This window comes from Triplophysa dalaica, chromosome 4 (assembly GCF_015846415.1).
Source record: "Triplophysa dalaica isolate WHDGS20190420 chromosome 4, ASM1584641v1, whole genome shotgun sequence".
Taxonomy (NCBI): domain Eukaryota; kingdom Metazoa; phylum Chordata; class Actinopteri; order Cypriniformes; family Nemacheilidae; genus Triplophysa; species Triplophysa dalaica.
The window spans coordinates 1,190,463-1,212,260 of NC_079545.1; the positions used below are offsets into that span (position 1 = coordinate 1,190,463).

Here is a 21,798-nt window from a genome sequence, read left to right on the forward strand (position 1 = left end):
TGTTCTTGTTATTTTTTACCAAAATGTAAATTTAAATTATTGGAAAAATTTCTGAATTCTAAATGCACAAATGATTGAGTGAATTCAACTTAATTTATCATGTTCAACCAACTTAAACTTGTACAAAGGATATTTGCTTAATTATTTTGTGGTGGGTTCTTCTTGATTTTTTTAAGAATATCATGCGACGTTCTCAAAATTTTTCTTGATTTATTCATGGATATTTAATGTACTTTAAAAAATCATGGTATCAATAAAGCACAAAATACTTTTTAGTTAATATCAGTGTCTTTTTTTACAGTGGATGCTGGTTTGTTGGTGGTCTAGCAAACATAGTACAATATAAAATAAAGATGATTTTATGCATCACACTCGTCTAGTGTCAGTTTAGATCACGCGCGTGATAAGCGACACCTGATGCCGTACGGGCCCGAGGTCTGCAGACTGAACCACACGAGATGCCGTGAGGGGGGTTCCTGTTACGCTCGCTGCGGTCCTGCGCTGGATGTTGTGCTGAGACGATGTAACCGAAAGCCCTCGACGAGCGCTGCGCTCTGAAAGAAGGGTCACGGCGCTCCATTGGCCATAAACAAACAGAGCTGACCGTAAAGAAGCTGCCGACTCAAACACATGACGGAAAAATCAAAAGAAGAGCCTCCAAATAGATGTGTTGGGTTGTGGAGAGCAGGTGTTTGAAGGGTTATTGCGTCATGGCGTTTCGCATTGCGTTTTAGATAAACAACTGGAGAGCCACCGGTTAAAGATAATCCAGAAGAGAGAAGACCACGCTGGAATTCAATATCTGTTCACACGCAGCATCTTAAACACAACAGTAAACATGTTTATCTGCTTTGAGAATTCTTTCCTGGAAATGTCAACAATCTCCAAACTATAACAAACACAGACGCACACATACCATGAATGAGCCGACAGAAAAAACACACAAAGCCTTCATTATTTTCAATTACGCTGGCCTCCGTCCCCGAGGAAAACACAAACACCTCAAACACAAGAAACGTTCAGAAGGTGTCTGATGTAATGATGTTTATTAGAAGATGAAATAAATCACTCAAATTAACACTTGATGTGAATGATGCCGGTGAGAGGTTTACGCAGCAATATGTCCGTGTTTTTGAACAAGCGGAACAAAAACAACTGAGGAAGCGCTATAAAACCAAACAAGAACAACACAAATAAGCTTTCACACAAGAAACACGCACACATGTGGACACAAACATATAAAGCTCAGACGTTAGTATGTGTCTGAGGATTTACAGCAGGAAAACGCTTTTGAACGTCTGGGTTTTTAAACATGACGTGTTGGGTCTTTTCTTCCTCTCCAAAGGGAAACACACACACACACGTGTGACTTTCTCAAGCTCATGTGAGATATCATTAATACAGCACATACGGGAGCATCCGCTTTGCTAACGGGATTCAAAAATTCTACATTTAAACGTGGAAATAAATAAAAGAAAATAATGTTTTGAAGCCTATTTTCTGGAAAAGGAAATAGAAGAAAATGTTTTGGTAATTTTCTGCCAGTACGTTTGTTTTACCCTCATAATCATCCCTGTAATGACTATTCATCTCAAATGATGGAAAGTAGACGGCATGGGCGGGGCATCCGTCAACATCTCCCGTCAACTGTCAGTCAGCTGAGCTGTTTTTACATATCCAATCAATTCGCAGTGACAAGAGCAAGCCACGCCCACTAATGTTCTCATTCGAAATTCCTTTTTGCACGGAATTGTGTACAATTATGGAAGTAAAAACGATCACAACTTCCGGTTCATGGGGACTTTAACTTGACTTTAACTGAGCAAGTATTTATTTTTATAAGAAAACAGGAGAAACTGGCTTAAAATGCAATGTTTGCAGATCTTGAACACCGCAAAAACAAGTTTGTGTGTTTAAAAAACAAGTGACTTATGTGTTTACGTGTAATTTAGGATCGTTACAAAAATGAATTTATGATGGAATAAGGCTGATTCATTGCGTCTCTGCATTCTTTCAGTCTTTCACATTGCTGTGGTTGACTTTCTGTCATTCCTGAGGTTTGTTTCTGTTGAAATTTAACAAACATTGGACAAAACATGCCGAAATGACAAAAATGACAAAACTGTGGTGGTCTCTTCGTTTTTTTTTTGAGACTGTATGTCACCTAAGTATAAGTTTTTTTTTTTTATTTAACTAGAAATGCAAAATTGACTCAAATGGATTTTAAACTAAATTTTGCAATAAAATACTAAATTGTTTGATGGAATTTGTAAGAAAAACTCTTGGGATCTGGAGGAGATCTCACTGGAGGGTTTTTTTCCCACAGACTCTACGGGCGCAGCTGTCAGGTCGCACACGAGCCTTCAGCTTCCTCCACATCACACGCTGTTCTTTATTGTTGGCAGCGTGTGAGCGTCTCCTCCGCTGGCTGTTAATTGAATGGGTGAAGCATTGGGACCGTGTGCCAGTACAGAGTGAAACAGCAACAGTGACACATGTGTGAAAGCTTTTTTACAAGGTGGATTAATGGACCATTACTAAAGTCCTCCATACATTCATTGAACTGATAATTCATTTATTTCAAATAAAGATCCATTATCACTGGGCTGTTGTTACTGGGGCTCAACTGGTATCCAGTGTAATGGTGTAACAAAAAGACAGAAAGCTACTAACTTAACTACATTATCAAGCATTATCACTGGCTGAGGTCAGTGTTCGATCGTCTCTAGAACGCTCACGTTATATTATTATTTGTTATTTTAGTATATACACCAGTAGGGCCTACTTATAGTAGTGCTTTTAATTGAGATTTGCTTCTCTTATTTATACTGTATATTGTGTGTTTAGGCACGGTGGCTTAGTGGTTAGCACGTTCGCCTCACACCTCCAAGGTTGGGGGTTCGATTCCCGCTTCCGACTTGTGTGTGTGGAGTTTGCATGTTCTCCCCGTGCCTCGGGGGTTTCCTCCGGGTACTCCGGTTTCCTCCCCTGGTCCAAAGACATGCATGGTAGGTTGATTGGCATCTCTGGAAAAATTGTCCGTAGGGTGTGAGTGTGTGAATGAGTGAGTGTGTGTGCCCTGCGATGGGTTGGCACTCCATCCAGGGTGTATCCTGCCTTGATGCCCGATGAATCCTGAGATAGGCGCAGGCTCCCCGTGACCCGAGGTAGTTCGGAGAAGCGGTAGAAAATGGATGGATGGATGGATTGTGTGTTTATTTCTATTATTTCACTAATTTATGTTACATCATATGTACATTTATATGTCTTTCTCATCATGCCCATGGACAAAATAAAAAATTTTGTGTACCAAATTACTGATCTTGAATCGCCTGTTTTAAAACCAAGAATTAGCTACTTTTTTATATTAGTGCCATAATGTGATAACTGATTAAAAAATGATGTAAAATAAAACATTTTTGCTTAAATTTGCTCATACAAATGTAATATAGTGTAAAATTATAATAAATGTAGGAGCTTACAAGGAGCTTACAAGTAACTGTAGATATTAATATTAACAAGATGCGCCACTGCCGCGACAATGAATGGCGAGGAACGCAACGCTCAATATGGCCGCTATAGAGAAGGAAGTCCCGCCTTCCAGTAAAACCAGCCAATTGTTAATCAATGAAGTCTGTGGATTTTCGGGGGCGGAGCTCTGGTGAGGCCTGTGCAACACGGAAGAAGCTGATTTTTTGCGCAATTTAAAGGGGTCATTTGAATTGGCTAAAACAAATATTATTGTTTGCTTTAGATGTAATACAATGTGTATACACGATTTAAGACGCTGTATTTTTCACACACCGTGAATGTTTGTATCTCCTCTTTGCTCCGCCTCTCTGAAACGTGCTGATATTTTACAAAGCTCATCGCTCTGAAAAGCGAGGTGTGCTATGATTGGCCAGTTCAGTTCAGTGTAGTGATTGGTCGAGTACTGCAAATAAAAAATCCTTACGTATACATTTGGGCGGTCTTAGTCAAATCGTATTCCGAACTGACGTAGATTCGCCGGGGTGTGGTCACACAAGGCGTTTCAGGCAGGTCTGGGTGAGCATTTGCTTCTAGATAAAATACATCTTTTGTTCCGACGCTTTCATTTTTGCAATTTTACGTGTCTAATACATGCATTGGCAACTTATAACACACCAAAGAAAAACACGTATTTCCGGCGAATATCTCCTTTAAGCTTAGCAAACCAAAGTTATGATACAGGTCATGTCATGTTTAATTATTTATCGGAAATAAGCTGTTTAATTGTCAGCAATTTAAAAAATATCTGCCTTCCCTCGTTCAATCAGACAGGACTGTGGACTTGCTATGACGTAAATAGCTGTCCAGAGGCATTGCAAACATGATTTACGCAAAGGGACTTTAGATTTATTGCATTAAGTTACAGTAAATCACATCATCAGACTTAAAAAAACATCAATTCAGAGGCAGACATTTCCCACTTTTCAAGCCTGTTTAGACCACTATAGAACATCTATATGTTTGAGAGCAGAAGTGTGAAATGTGTCTGTCGTTTTATTGGGTCGAGCCAGCCGAACAACGGGAGTCTAACCGCCACAACCGAGAGCTCAGCGCGTGTCAAAACTCAGGCCATTTTACAATGCACCTCATTCCAGAGCAAAAGTTCACATGAGGCTTCCTTCATAACGTCTGCCAAGACCAACACGTCCATTCAGCCTGACATTATAAAAATGCCCTAATCCTGGAACAAACACACAAGAGTGTGTGAGCCATGAAGGGAGAGAGTGAATACAAACCAGAGGGAAAGGATGAAGTAAACAGGAACAGAAAACAGATTTTCAAATTGCTCTAAGCAGGCCTCAGACAAGGGGAACGAAAAGACGCTTTTACAGCATTGTCCCATCGCAAACGTGACTCTCAGTCCTAGCTGTCCACATGTTTTGAGATTAAAAACCCGATCAAGCACTTTCTATGACATCATTAAGACCTCCAGACGCTCTTTATCTCGCACATACGTTAAGGTGTTGAAGAAGGCTGTCAAAGAGTTTTCCATCGTCGTCTGCTCAGCAGCATCCGGCCATTCACAGTATCATCTGCATGGCTGCTGTGAGCCCGTGCGGCTGATGACATGTCACATGATGTCATCAGTCCGGCCCGCTCCAGACGCTCTGACAGATCAGCGATACACGAATGGCATACATCTTGACAAATTGTCATAATATGAGGTAATGTGTCATCAGAATTGCTCTGGCGGCTCATCGATCAAACGCTGGCGGAGTTTAATGTGTGAGGCGTCATCTGTTAACAGATGTGAACATATAGAACCGTGCTAAAGTCACACGCTGTAAAGACACAATGTTAATAGAGCAGAATTCACGGCCATAAAACATTTTCAATTACATTTCAACCTTTGGCTGAGATTTTTGAACGCTTTTCATGAATTAAGACAATTGCAAAACTTAATTTGGAGACATACAGCGCAATTGTGATGTGCTTGAAGACAAGAGACAATAAACAGCACAACGCTGAGTTGTTTTCTGGACAAATGATGGCTATAAGAAGCCAACATCTCTGACGACCGTCAGTATTTCTAAATATCCTCATTTGGAGGATTCCAGCATAACCAGTTCCCACACGTTGTCAGATTTCCATAACCACAGCACATTTTGTTTTTTCTTGTATTCTGAAGAATTCCTCTGGGAACGATGATGTTGCATTAACACAGCGAACACGGTGATAAATCATCGACCGGGTCATCCCCAGCGGCTCTGCTTGAGAACTTGTGTCAATCAAACATAAGTAAAAAGGATCAACTCATAGCGTTGACTTATAGTAACTCTCCGACGTTTCCACGGTGCAAATCTTCCTCCTGAATGTGAGTTCTGGTAAAGAGGGATTACTGTGGTTTGCGATGACGTCTGAAGCCCAAAGCTCAGCGAGAGGGGTCAGGGCTTTACAGCAGCGCACAGTAGCACGCAACCTCCATCGGTTTACGTGTAATCTTGTCTAAATCCTGGTGCGTTTGGGGTCTGAAACGAAATCAAGCTTTCTTGGAAATCTGGATGACAATTTCTTGAATGGAGAACAGCCAGCGTGATGCTACATGCCAAACAACCACAACATCCCAGACTGGAGGGTACTGCCACTTCAGAAATGTGCTTTCTATTAGGAGATGATAGAGGAAAGAGAAAACTAGCCTACACAAGTACTTGTGAAATCAACTTGGTCTAAAATCTATGTGAGAAGACTTCAAGCCCCAACAAACTGTCAAACGTTCATTCCAGTTTGCAAAAACAGCAACTTAGTTTCCCATAACTGTAACATGGGCTCTGTTGGTACAATTTACATTTGGCTTTCATCATTCTTTGAAATTTTCTTCACAGTAGTCAAGCATTAAGAAATCTACCAATGGACTTGACATAACAGAGGTGAGAGAGAGCAGGAATGGGATCAAGGAGGCCGGGGCCCCTAAAGTGCTCGAGTTGCCCAGTTGTTTTGGCCTCGCTCTATCCTCGGCAGGGGGGTCCTGTCAGGTCAAAGCAGGGGTGCCCTTTGAAGCCAACACAGGAGAGAAGGCCAGGGTCAGGGAGATGAATAGCAGATGGCCGGAGTCACTCGCCACCCTCTGCGATTGACTTCCACGTTTCAGAGCTTCAACCCAATGTGCTCTCATGTTTCTAAACAGAACTAAAGGTTGCATAATTTACCCATAACCCTCCATTCAAATGAGCGGGGGAGACCTACAACGGAGCCATATTTAAGAGCAACAGGGTTGACCCAAATTAGGCCGAGGTGTCAGAACGCATTTACCAAAGATCCCTATCATTCCTGATTGAGAGCTGAGGTAATGAAGGTATTCATCACGGGACCTCACAAAACGTTGCGGGCAATTGATTATAATTCATTTAGACGATCTTGGAGTCACTCAACAACAACCCCTTAAATCCAACCGTGAGCTGACCGCGGTTTACTTTCCGCCAAAAGCCTCAGATAGGATCAAAACCACGTCTGCCTAACCAGACTCGACGTGACCAGCACACGCAAAAAAAATTAAGTCTGTTACAGCGTCACGGGTCACCGTTGCCACGATTATTATCTGTGCGAAGCGAATCAGTGGTTCTGACGTAAACAAATCTGAGCCGCACATTTGACTGGACGAATCACGGCAACCATGGGTTGCCAAATCGGTGGGTGGCAAGACACATTGTTTTCACATGCAGATACATTCGGTGCTCAAGTGACCAGTACTGACCACGTCCACTCATTTTCACAACAGACCGGGAGCTGCGTTTTGACACAACCTTGTTTCTATTGGAACCGTCCCCCAAGGCCTTTTTCTGGGTGGATGGGATGAAAACAAGAACGATTAGGTCCAGTACAGACCCAGTACCTGGCCTCAAGTGGGGAGGTATTACTGCCCAAAGCCAGGGTGCCGAGCCGAGGCCTGTCGTTCAGATGCCATGGGCTGGAGAGAAGTCAACCGGCAGCTGCCTGCCTCTTTCTGTTGCCTTTGGCTCGGTTTGAGAATCGAGAAGGAGGAACACGGCGAGATTTGAGCTGCGCAAGATGCTGACCGGGCACATTTCACACTCCCAGCTTTGATTGAATTACGTTAGTTTTGTTCTGTGGTGAACCGGTTCGCTAAATTGATGACGGCTTCCAAAGACAACACGATTCCGTGCGCAGTACTGTTTTTACTGGCGTGAGAGGAGCATCTAAATACAAATGCTTCGGTAACAGCCAGGAACTAGAAACATCTAATAAGAGCAAACATGTGAAGGCATTAACTAGCACGCATGATCTAATGCAACAGGGATGTGATGGTGAAACGAAAACCCGTTGTGCAAACATGTTTTATAACATGATGCTAACCAGACCAAGTTCGCTAATCGACACAAAAGAGATTAACCTAACTTATCATTAGACATTATTGGACATCAAGAGCACTCACCTGTCCACGTATCTTCTTGCTGAGTCGACCAGCCTGATGCCCTGCGGTGCGTGAGTAAACGACGGCTGCCTGAGGAGTCGATAGTGCAGCGGTTCACACGCCCAACACAGCTCGCAGTCGGGTTTGGAAGTGAGCAGAGTGGCGTCGATTTCCAAATGCTGCTCCATGGTGAAGAACTGCACGCCGTACACCTTTTCCTGCACAGCCAGCTTGATGGTCAGCGGAGTGTCGCAGAACAAATCGCTAGGACCCAGTGACAGGTTGTTGCCGGCCACCGTCAGCAGGATGATGTTGTGGATGGCGGGCAGAACCGTCTCCTCCGGGGAAGAGAAGGTCACCCACACGGTGAGGGAGTCGGGGACCACGGCGTGCGTAAACTCCAGCTGTAGCATGCAGCCTTGCAGGGGGCAGGGAGGCGGCACCATGCCCATATCTATCCCGTTGTGTGGACTCCACGTGCGGACGCTGGGCTCACACGCCTGCTCCACATCTGGGGGTCCTGCGAGTTGACATCAATAACATCACATCCACATTTTTAGGCAAACATTCAGGTTTTTTTTTCATTTATGAGATGTTGTTTCCCTTTGAATATATATCAGTTAGTGGCAGGACAACTATAAAAGCAAGGGTTTACGATAGTGAAAAATGAAAAAATGAAAACACTTTGATCTTGTAGCTAGCTTTAGGCCTGCAGATTCCTCTACAATTTATCTTGTTGAGCGTAGGATATGGAGCAGATTTGGTTCCTATTTCAAACGAAGAAATATAACTCAACCGCATCCAGGCCATTGTTCTGTAGAACATTACGCTTAGCAAACAGATTCTATTCTCGGTCTGCTATCTAGACACATAAATTTCTTCAAGAGGACTCTACTTAAAGAGATGGTTCAGCCAAAAATAAACATTCTTTCATTATTTACTCATGCTCATGTCAAACCTGTTTGAGTTTCTCTCTTCTGCAGAACAAAAAACAAGATGTTTTGAAGAAAACGGAACTCAAACTTCCATTGTATGAAATCAAAACCACTGAGACATTTCTCAAATATCTTTTTTTGTGTTCCACTGAAGCAGAAACAACTTAATTAAAGGTACAGAGAATTTGTCCGTCACACGTTTGATGTGTGGAGTCGTCGCAGTAAATCCAGCTTTCCCTTATGTTGGTTTTGGTTACCGTGGCTAACACCAGAAAGCGAGGCGACCCCGCGCTGAGGCCCGCGTGAGGCTTTTGATTTCAGCCCGGGAATTACATCTCGTGTTCTGCAGTCCAGCCATATTTGGATTGAACAGAACTCGTCTGACAGGGAGTGACGTCCACCAACATTCATCATATGTGGGGAGAAGTCAGGGCGCTGCAGACAGTATTCTACTGCTTTTCCTTTGTGCAAATCCAAACTGGCAACAGCCAAAGCCATTTGCTAACCTCATTTCTGGGCAGTAATTCCAGCAAAATTCCAATGTTTAATCAACCGGCTTTCCAGGCCACATCATCTCAACACGTTTGTTATTGCGAGTATGTGTGTGGCCAGAATAGAAGTAAACTTAAGATACAAACGCCTTCGATACGGTACGGGTACGCTCACGGTCCACCTCGCTATGTTTGACTGGGTTGTATTTCTTCTAGTGGCAATGTGAAAATATTTTAAAATAACTGTACGTTATAATTTGTTCATGATGGTAGTCATGTCAATTGATGACACGCTGTCATCGTTTACCCCAATGAGTCGTGGTGTACTAGTAACCCTGTCCCGAGTGAGTGATGCGAGTCAGGGTTTGGCCGCATCAGCATCGTTGGCCTGACAAGTCAGCAATGAATCTGTACCATGGTGTTTGTAGTGAAACTTTGGTTACATATACATGGTAAGCAACATGCCAAAAACACAAATACTACACTTTTACTATAATAAACTATTGGGTCCTTCTTAAAGTAACTGCAGTAAGATTGGATTTTGAGAACTGAAGAATGAAATAAAGTTAGTTAAAAGAGCCAATCGTTACTCGATATTCTAGCATACAATTAGACAAAATTCAAGATACGACAGCGTCACAGTATTTTTTTAAATATAAAACCAAAACATGAACTGTTTTCTTGTACATAAGTATGTATATGTCATAGAAGTGACAACATTTAAGGTTTAACTGAACATTCCAAATGGAAATTAATACAATTAAATTGGTCTGTTAAAAAATTTAGAAAAAACATAATGCTTAAATATTAAATCAAAATTAGAAACGGAAATAAAAAAGCTGTATGAGAGAACTTATTATAGCAGAAAAAAACGTTAAAAAAAGTAAAGAGCATTATGGACAAAATAGTGTGAGAGCTCAAATTAAAAACAGCGCGGATGGGAGTGGACATTTCTGCGTGTGATTTACTAACAGACACACATAAAAAACGCAGGCGCAATATCTCATTCCCATAATGACCTACCCAATCTACCAATACCAGTGCAAAAATCTAAGACGTGCATTTGTGGGGGCGTCAAATAAAGCTACAAATACCATTACAATGACGAGCCCATCCTTAGCAAATCACGTTGCGTGATTAATAAATACCTAAAGTTTGCGTCTGAAGAGGAAACTCCTACAAAAGCATATGCAATAAGATCAGTCGCAAAAACAGCTATGCCAACGCATTTTCAAACGCTAATTTTCAATGCGTGTCTTTAGTAAATAACGTTTTTTTACGCCAAAGAGGCATTTACGCTGCCACAAGCTGTTAGGATATCTGGCCTTATATGTGTTGATACAACTCGCCACTAAAAAAATTGGCATACTGTAGCTCTATGATACATATCGTATCTAAACTAGCACGTTCAATTATGGACTGTATTTACAGTTATTTTTGGTGAAGTAGAATACTGTTACTGGTCTTTTGAAAGTTAAATGTAAGTTAAGTGCAACGTCCTATTTGATATTGCCATGGATACTTAACAGATAAGATGAAATGTTTGTGTGACACAGCTCCAGACGTACAAATACATTATTAAAACGCGTGCAAGCGTTTGTACTGTGTTATGTCAGGACCGATGTTCCGGGAAGAGAAGTTTATCAACCTCCCTCCCAGACGGAGGAAAAGTCTGCTGTTCAAAGGAACTCGGACTGAACATCTGCTCAATGTGTTCCACAATGTACATTTAGACACACATGGACCACTTGCCAGATTCTCATCGAGAGATCCAGCTTTTCATTCCGTCCCATTGCTGTTCAATCTCTGATCGGCCTGCGGTCGACTGCTTTCAATCAGCGCCGAGCATCCGCTGCTTGCACGTCACACACCACATGTGATTTTCTACGGTTTCCCCCATGTGCGCTTTTTCTCTCATATTATTTTACTATCATGCTTCGTGTCCTGTTTTATTCTCTTGCTCGTTTTCTGCAACGGAAGAAGATTTATTCGAGGGGTTCTCCGGGTGAATATGAAGAGGAGTCACCCAAAAGTGGTCTTTTGTTCATGGACATCAACATTATCAACATTCTTCAAAATATCTTCTTTTGTGTTCTCGTACTCGTACAGGTTTCACATGACATGAGGATGAATACATAATGATAGAATTCAGCTTTCCCTTCAATTGACGGGAGGCGAAAACCCCATGAACCCTGTGGCCTACAGGTGGAGCACCCGTGCCAAGTGGATGCCCGCTCTCGGCAGCAGAAGAGGGAGTTTTGTGGGAGGGTGGCCACAGCAAAGCAGTCCCTGGCCAAGGAGCACAAACAAACAGAGAGCCAAGCAGCTGTGCCGGGGTCTTCGCTCAGGAAAAACACTGGCGCAAGAGGGGCGCGTTCAAGGGGCAGGGAAGCGTTTCAAACAGCGGCAAGCCCAGGCATGTCTCTGCATCGCCCGGCAACAAGTGCTGAGCGCAGCATGTGCTGCTGTTAGAGCGAGGGAGCGTGTTTTTGTTTTCATGAGAGGGGTGAGCTCTCGCTGCCTGACGGGTCATGAAGAGCGGTCTATCTCCATCTATAGAGTGACTAGGGGAATGATGGCTTTTGAAAAATAAGGTTAAGCGATCTTTGACCTGTACCCGTCACCTTTTCCAAGGGTTCATTATCCAAATGATGTGCTGGAGGCTCAAATCAAGTACAAGTGCAATTTAATTGGCTTTACGTGTCATTTGAAATGACTATTAAAAGAATGTTAAATGTTTTGACATTATTGCAACTCATCAAAATAAGTTAACAATTTCAACTTATTTTAAGAAGTTACAGCAACTCACCACTAGGACAACATTCGAAATAGTATGTTTTGAAGTACTTTAGATTTTTCACTATACCGACCGTGAGAAGCCTTTCGATTGGCAAAAACCATGCACTGCTCACAAATGGATGCAGTCATTCCCAAACGCAGACACCGACCACAAAAACATATACGCCGGCCATATATCACCGCTCAAAAAATCCCAGAGGAACGCGGAAAGCTCTGATTTGCAGCATAAGAACATTCCTCCAAGATGTGACTGGAACTAACAGACGCACGGCTATTTTATGCCAGCCACGCTCACAAACGATAATTAATAAAGCAGCTGTCGGGAGGCAGCTGTGTCGACTATTTATAAAAGAAAAGATTCCACATCACACATCACTTCGCACATACTCTGAGAGCAAGTGGAAGACATACCGAGAAGAAAAGACGTGTGTGAGGAAGAGTGCGTTTCGGGATGCTCTTACAGCACATAGATCTGTTTGTTGGAGATTCACACAGATTGGGGGCGGGACTATTTGTCTGGCTGACCAATAGCAGAGGAGGGAAACCTGTTTGCAAAGCATCACTATTTTCTTTGTCAAAATAACACCTGCCAAATCTCGACCCATCTCTAAATGCCCTAGAACTTAAAACCAGACTGTGAAGATTTAGACATCCCATAATACGAAAAGAGAATCTTACTCATGGGGACCAAGTCACTTTTGCCATGGCAGCAGAAAACAAACATCTCCAGTGGGACGCCGTCGTCAGGGACTCGTGACACTTCGGCAGACACATGCCAATGATCTGGAGAGCGTGAATGTGACTCTTTGAGCACATATCCCTCACAGAGGAACGTGGCAATAATGACGGTTTCTATTTTAGTTGCAGGTTGCAGTATCCTGAATATTTTCTCAAGACCTCGCTTGAAGTTCAGAAAGCAGACCGTTAAATCATCACTATGACACATTCTCTATATCAGGTTGGGTGAAAAATGTGTAATATTCAAGCGCTTTTGGCACCGGCGTCTTAGACACAACATACATCCGCTATGCAGTCAACAGTATGACTGTTCTCCATAAAAGCATCAAGAAATGATTTGATGAGCGATGGTGTCAGGTGAACCTACTCACCCTCGGCTTCTCTGGGACTCCAGTGGCCGGATGGCGAGCAGGGGCGAGGGGACGACGAATTGCAGGCGTACTGCAGGAGGACGCGACCCTCGGCACATTTATCACATACTGATCCCACTTCTCTAGGAAACCAACACAGAGAGACAGAATACAACTTAGAGATTTGAGAATAGAGTCATGAAACATTATGACGTCACTCTTAACAATAAGACGTATTATCCCACCAAAGTACACCATGGTTGATTCTATAGTAATTATAATTTGTTTTCTTATTGGCAAACTCATAGTATCCAAACATTTATGGTCTCCCACAGTACTTACAGTGTTCCAATTGAAAATAAAACCATCTTTAATTCTCCTAAAGAGATTGAAAATGAGACTAACAATGATTCTACTTCAGTAAACACAGCTGAACCAAGGTGTTTGTAGTAAAATGGTGGTAATACAAATAAAAATCAATTTAAAATTAAATTTCACTTTAATAAAAACTTGAATTAAAGGAACGCAATGCACAGATTTTGATTCACTAAAGACTTGATTCATTGAATCTTGAATTACTTCCATAAATGAACAGACTTCACAACGATACATAAGTGAGAGGAAAGTGTTGGCATCTTGTTATACAATGAGAAAATTAAATATGTTAACATTCTTTAATAATCTTCAAAAATAGATTCTTTAAGATTCATGAAGATTTCTTTATGAAAATCTTAGAAAAATAAATGAATTGAGTACTTAATAAAGAGGTAAAACATCATGTTTTTACTACCCCTTTGGGGTGTGTTTTTTCATATTTTTAAGTATATCTCAATTCATTTGAATTAATATAGATTTTTCAGATTTAACATTTGCTTCTCAGGTAAATGTATCTTGATTGATACATTTTTAGATGTCGTTTTTGTCCCGGAAAAAAGCAGGTTTGTTATGAGAATAAAACGAATCAGTTGAATGAGCATGATGATAACAGCATGATCAGTTTTTGGACGAATCATTTGGGCTGTCATGTTGTTTCAATGTTGTCTGCATGTAAACAAATGCGAGCGTACATGTCTGGACATGTCTCATCGAGCAGTTTCCCTGCCGCTCGCTTCAGTCAATTCCACCTGTTTCTCACATAACGGCTCTCTGAAATATGACTGCAATATACCTCTGATTCATAAACAGATGCAAAATAAGCCTGACCTCTGAGTCACTAAACGTTTATCGCCAACCGGACGATGCTGAACAAATTCCAAAGTATCTACAACACAGGTTGGAACCGGCGCTAATAATTGACAGCATGTGTGGGTAATTGAAGAAAGTGTCTGTTTGGCAGACGCTGAGAATTCTGGGTTGTTTTTGCTCGCTTTTCCACATGTCCTCCCATCTATTCTGTCACCGTACCCAACACAAACTATTTACCAAATGTCTCCACCTTCAATATTTGCCAAACAGAACACGTTTGGAACACCTCCCCTCTCGCCTCACGTCAATATTTATATTCTGCCGTCCAGTATTTCAACTATGCGTATGTTCCGCGGCATCTCCCCCGGAGAGCGGATCACATGCCTGCCAGTATTTTACTACAGGCAAGCCAATATATCTGTAGTCACTGCAGCCTCAGTTCACCTGTCATAAAAGTGACCAGAGATGGGCGGAAACCACTCCAGAGTAATGGAGTCCCGATTCTGTGCCACCACTTGAGGTGCCAGGGGGACCGGAGGGGGCCGGAAGTGGGGTTGCCAGGTCTGGTAGATGAGATCCAGGTAACAATGCATACGAGCCACCTGATTCAGTGAGAAAGAATCAGTGCAGTCGTCATCTGTGGAGTGAGATGAGAGAGATTGACTTCAGACATTCAACGACAACATTTGAATAGATATATTGGTGAACACGAAATTGAATACATTTTGGATTTGAATAAATGCTGTGTTTGCACAGAAAATTGTTATGCTTACCCAGCAAACACAGTACATTCTGACGACGTCGCCAGTTCGTCTTCATTTGGCAAAGTTCCATTTCTTAGAATTATTGCTAACGTTCCAGAAACGTTGTAGCAACGTCCCCAAATAACGCCGTACTGATGCTGCGTTCCAGACGGATTTCGGATGTTAAAAGCAACGGCTATGTGATGTAATGGCTAAATGTAAAAAAAACACTTCCGACCTCAATACGTTCCAGTCAGGCATGCGTCACTTGTGATGTCACTATGAAATGCAGAGAGAGCGTAACAGGGGTCTATGATATCATTATATGGTAGCTATTCAAATATTTCTAAATTTATTATCGTACATGTTCTTAAATATTCTGTGTTTTAAATGTTTTTGTTTACAGTTCACATAAGGTTGCGAAGGGCTAGTCCCATTTTGTCCATGACATCAAATGACGGGTCTCGCCGAAGTTGGGGTTCATCGGTCTGCTCCGAGGTCGGATAATTACTTCGTTTGTCGTTTCAGACGTTTACATCCGGGATTGAGGTAACGCAGCATTAATCCCGTGAAGAACGTTGCAGAAATGTTGTGTACTGGTATTCAGTATACTGTGGTCTTCTGTGCTGTGTTGAGTTTCATTAATCTTTAGACTTTGCTACATATTTGAACAGAAAATGCAAACAATTGAATAGTTAACGCAAATGATTAAATCACAAATTAATTTGATCCTCCATGAGACGATGGGTTTTGAATACAATTATAATAACCATTTTAACAACGTGCTTGTTTGGTCGTTGGGACGTACTCGTCACGTCCCAGAAACGTTATTTGGTACCTCTCTGTGACGAGTATGGACGAATGATTTTAGAAGGCAATCGCAACGTACAAGAAACGTCCAATGTTACATTGTCATGACAAATATGGGAATCACAAAGTAATGTCGCTGGAACGTCGTGGTGATGAATATGGTCCGGTCCAGGTACATCATCACCAGTGTTGGGTGCAACTAGTTACTAAGTATTTTGTTACTGTAATTGTAAGAACGGGATTACTCTTGTTTTTTCTGTAATTTAATTGCAGTTACTTTGGATGTGGTTAAACTAAATACTTAGTGTAATGTATGTGTGTGTAATAGTGGAATTGACATCAAAATTCAAAGTATAACTTAAAAATCTGTGCTTTAATGTATAATTCTCACATTTGTAATACTTTGGTCAGTTAAAAATACTACTTTTATTTGAATGAATTAAATAAGCTGTTTGATGTCTATCCTTGAATCACTTATATATTTATAGAAAGTAATTAGTAATAAGTAACTAAATACTTTTTTGGAGAGAGTAACTTGTACAGTAATCTAATTACACTATTGAATATGTCATTAGTAACTAGTAATTAATTACTTTTCCAGAGTAATTTACCCAACACTGCTCATCACAATGTAACTGTGTTAACTGGGCATTCATGAATATTTGTATTAACATACCTGCGTAGCTCATGTAATTGTTAAACGGAGTGTGAACAAAGTTTTGATGTCCACACGTCTCGTTCCCGGGCTCAGGGTCTCTGCAGTGCTTGTATTTGGGTGTAGGGTTGGTGTCGGCGCACAGATCTCCGGTTTCCAGCGAAGGTTCGGTCTCCATACAGGCATCATTACAGGACTCAATCTCGGAGACTCCCCGGAACACGTGATACAGACCCAGACTGTGACCGATCTCATGGATCATGGTGTGAGTGTGACCGAAGGTCCCGTAGAAAGATGGATTCAGAACAATTCCACCTGTGACGGGAAAGAAGAGTGTGGTTCGATATTTCATTCAAAGCGTTGGCACACGACTTGATAAACTAAATCAGTTGTGCCGGCCATAAAACACAGCATCTGAACACAGTGTGCACACCACAAATCCTGAGTCAGCGTGAAAAAACTGCACGAACGCACTTCAAATCTTTGGCGTGGAGCGCGTTCGTGCAGTCATTTCTCTGTACCTAGATGCGTCAGCGCCTCCTTGTCCCACGGCCAGGTGGCGACTCCAGCCAGGTCTTCATCTGAGGAATTGGCGAAGAAGATGTTGAGGTGTGTGGAGCCGTCCACATTGAGGATCTCTTTTAGCTCTTTCACGTCCAGATAAGCCCTGTAGCCAGAAAAAAACAGAAGGCAAAGCTAAAGAAATCTGACAGAGGAAGAGAGGTCAAGACTTGCATTATGTCTGGTAAACACACATTTCCCATCCATTCCTGTCTGCGTGCCGTCGTGGGCTTGTATCACAAACGATTATTCAACACACACAGCTATCTGCTTGTAGAAAACAACGTCAGACGTTACGTAATGAGATATTCTCATCTGAGTGATCAGAACGGATTCAGGTGTGTGAAATAAAGTGTGTACAGACGGTTTCAGCGGCAACAACATAAACGTTTTGTGGATCAAACAAAACTTTCCGTAGACCTCCACAAAGAATAGATAACCATTCAATAGTTTTAATTAAATTTAACACAACTGATAGTCAATGAATATTTATTTTAATTAAATATAATATGAACAGTTATACTGTAGCAAAACACGGACAGGAAGTTAACTTAAGGCCTGGAGTGTGCGACCGATGAAACGCCTCCAAATAAACAAAAGCTTCTCATTCGACAGTTGAGACGGGAGACAAGTATCAAAGAAATGGACGTGTTTTATACAATATTTATTAATTATCACATGATAAATATCAACATCTCGAATAAGTGAAAGAGTTGTTGTAATGCTTGTACTCAACATAATGTAGAAGCATTACGGTGGGGGATTTTTAAGGGCCAAAAAATGAAAATTATATAGTTTGCTCTCTCTGATCAAACTCGTATGACTTTATTTCTTCTGTAGAAGAGATTCCCACACGTGGAAAATTGAAAAATTCCAAATTAAAGATGTGCATCATAGTGCTCTGGGATTTTTTAGATACAAAACATCTGTTCAATCCTATCGGTTGAGCTGCCCACATCAACTGTATATAATGTTTTGATGTTTTTTAATACGATAATCTGTGCTTTTACCGCTATCTAAACCCTTCTTAAAATTAGATTTTATATTTGAAATCTCAGTTAAAACTTGGATTTGTTCCATTTGTAAAACAAACTCTGTGTAAAACAAAAAATGTTGCTGACAAATGTTTTGATTCACTTAATATGACTAGGTGTTATAATCCCACTATTTCAGCACAAATCAATAAATCTGGTATTTAAGTCTCATCAACTTTTGTTTAGAATAATGAGATACTATCTATTACTGAACACTGTCTCGTGTAATGTATAGAATCATGAGCTGAGCATGATTTCAATCATCAATTATTTTGTTTTAAAAAGGTTACAGCGCCCCTGTTAAAGCTGTAAAGCTCCTGAAGCGAGATGAGATTCTCTGTGTTCAGTTGACCTGAACCTGAGCGTTTCCCGTGAGACAACACATCACAGAGATGAGGAATTTCCTCCTCGCACACCTTCCGCTCTAACATTTGTGTGACAAACCCTTCACTTCTAAAATATGACAACACCTTGTTTCAAAATGTGTCACATTAGAACAGACACGAGAGACAAGAGTGCTTTAAATATCAGGGATATCATTCTTCAACCTCCCTGAATCTTCCCCTCAAGACAACCCCGCTGGAAAACTGCCGAGTTCGCAACCCCTTCGGGTTGAGATGACACACTACGTCAAAGAGAGACGCGAGGAGAGGAAAAGAGCAGCTGTCTAGTGTGTATCACGCTGTTGAGCCGTTGCTATGAGAGAGATTTCCACAATAAAAAGATTCAGAGACATCCAAAACCTTCCTGATATACAAGCTCAGATCATCCCAATCCCGGAACGCCGTCAATCAGAATGCCAACCTTCTTTCTTCTGTCTTTCCTCAGTCTGGTCCGCGTTGACCTTTAGTGGCGGCAGATGTGCACGCGCGTGTAAGTGTTTTTCCAGAGACAGGTGCTTTAATGAGAGAAACCATGTCACACCAGAAGGGCAAAGCCATTAACGTACGTTCTGTTTGTGGACTCCAGCACTCAACTGTGAAGTATAGGAGTCTGGACCTCCACGAGATGACCCCTGTGACACCATCCATTCAACAATGACCCCAGCACACGACACGGAAGAAAGCGGTGCGTGACTACACAGTATCACCATTCACATATGACCAAATCATGACAAATACACATTTTTTATTTTTTATGTTTCACGTCAACAGCGTGTTTACCGACAGGGATGAGTATATATTCAGTTCATTTTATGCGTCCAACATTTAACGTTTGAGTTAAGAAGCAGCAGAAGTGCTATAATAAAATAACAAATGATGAAATAAATGATCAATTATAGCTATAATAATGTTTATATAGTAAAACATAACATACGGTATAGAATAAAATAATAAAAAGAAGTAGTACATTATAACTAGTAAAACAATAAATACAATAAATAAAGTAATAAATATTACTAAAAAAAACTATATATAGTAAAACACAAAATAAAATAATCAAACACAGTAATAAATTATAACAATATTTAGATAATAAAACATAAAATCTAAGGTAAAAAACGAAATAATATTTATTATACATTTTTTGTGGTTTTTGTTGTTTGGATTAATATCGTTTCAATTTTTTTTATTTTCTTTAAAAATAGATTTTTAGTATTCACTATTAATTTTAGTGTCATTTTATGCAATTTTGTTATGTGCCTTTGTCATTGAATTGTTTTTTGATTCATTTTTACTTTGCTCTATAATTTTGTTTTATTTCAGCTTTCAGTCAATAATTTAAGTGCCTCAACATTCAGGCCTATCTTTCATTTGTTTTCAATTAAAAGAAAAGTGTCAATAGCTTGAATGTACGTTTTCTATATAATACAAATTTGTCTCAAACACATAACTAACAGAAATAAATGATCAAAGACTCAAAGATACAGCGAGATTGCACAGCTACAACACATTTTAACCAGACTAAAAGAATAAGACCGCTCAAGAGTACAGGAGTGCTGTCTTCACTAGGTGGTGACAAAGATCTCAAACCTCAATGAAGAACACTTGTAGGCACACTGACGAATATACTTTTTGAAACAAAAGTAAAAAGGTATTCGTACGAGCTTAAAGCACACGCGAGAGCACTCAGGCTGGTGTGGTCTTCAGTTTGCTGGATTCCTAAACAAACAAAGTGGTAACAGGCTCCGGGTCTACAAAAATAAACCTCAGACCACACAGCCGCTGTTGCGCCACGCACGCGGCGCGCCGTTCTTGCAGAATTTTCTCAATTAAGCAGGAATGTCGAGGCAGGTTTACGGCGCGGTCGTCACAATCAAAGAAAAATAAACAACCGCTCGGGGTTCTTATCTCAAGACTCTTCTTCTGTTCTCACTCTCTAACACTCTCGTCTTTCATCCACTCATCGCAATATGTCCTCCAAAAACTCAGCTGTGGCTGATTTCTGGAATATCCGCTGATGAATTATCTCCCGATGATTGCAACGGGACAATATTTGCAAAAAACCACCTGCTTGTTATTCATGACTGATGTCTCGGCGTAGGCCGCACACTACGACGTTCGAAAACCCGAGAAACATGGATGTGTTTTAATGGTCCGGAGGGTTTTTCAAACAGCTTGTAGAAAACATTTACTTTTCCTAGAAAGAGAAACTCAATCAATCGGCACAAGAAAGTGGATTCCTGGAATACTGCGATGATTCATCCAGATTAAGTCACTTATCGATTCATTCACTCTTTTCTCTGTTGAAAGGTTTCCCATGAACCCTGCGTGCGCTTTTCTAAACAAAACTTCATGACTTGCATCCGAAAACAAAACTGTTGCGCGGACACGGGTCTAAACACAAACCAAATAAGCTTTCTTGAAACGTTTTTACTTCGTAGTTTTGTGTTTTTCCCAACTAAAAGAAAACACTTATTTAGTTCAATACAACAAAACCTCCAGAAAGCAAACATCTCGTATCTTAAGTGGACGATTCTGCGAGTCCTCGGGCTGTTCTTATTGTTGTAAATCAAACCAACGCTTCTACTTTCCCGATCTCAGAGCGTCTTTCTATTCTGTAAACATGTTGTGTTTCTCCGCGGCAGCCTCAGGTACTTGGATTTAGAAATCCAATTTCCTTTTTATCTTTTCGGCTCCAGCGCTTATGTTTAAACTGCGAGCAGATCACGGTACAGCAGTCAGTAAACAGTTCCTCTCACAGGGAAAGAAGATTTCTCAAGACGAGATCTGGCTGTAATAACCGAGGGCTTGAGAGAGACACGAGAGAGAGAGAACCATCATCAGCCTTTAGAGACGCTCCGTGGTTTCTTCAATCGCTACCTTTTCATAAACCTTTAGTGCTTCCTGAGCAGACAGATTTGGAGATTTGGAAGAAAGTTGCATTGAAATGAGACGAGAGAATAGAAGAGGTTACACATCTCAGCAAAAAGGTTTGTCTCACTATTCATAAGGGCTGCGCGATATTGAAGAAAAATGGTAAACAATGTGATGCGATTATGTTTTAAGTTTCTACTAAAATCTATTTAAATATTGTTCAAATATATTGAGCCAACATTCATCTTTCACATTCTGCTTGAGGAAAGAAAACATTGATTCTCCGAAACCTTTTCAAGCATCCAAAAGGATTTGCTGTGGCAACCCAACTAACATCATT

The 21,798-nt window shown here is 41.0% G+C and overlaps 1 protein-coding gene across 2 annotated transcripts in view; it reads right to left on the reverse strand.

Moving 5' to 3' along the window:
• pappaa (pregnancy-associated plasma protein A, pappalysin 1a) overlaps positions 1-21,798 on the reverse strand; it is a 65,904-nt gene that overhangs the window by 36,311 nt on the left and 7,795 nt on the right. For both annotated transcript variants that reach the window (XM_056747137.1, XM_056747136.1), the window contains exons 4-8: positions 17,128-17,273; positions 16,628-16,921; positions 14,843-15,035; positions 13,235-13,356; positions 7,922-8,420 (exon numbers count right to left, since the gene is read on the reverse strand). In XM_056747137.1, the coding sequence (XP_056603115.1) occupies positions 7,922-8,420; positions 13,235-13,356; positions 14,843-15,035; positions 16,628-16,921; positions 17,128-17,273 (1,254 nt within the window). The remainder of the gene's footprint in view (positions 1-7,921; positions 8,421-13,234; positions 13,357-14,842; positions 15,036-16,627; positions 16,922-17,127; positions 17,274-21,798) is intronic.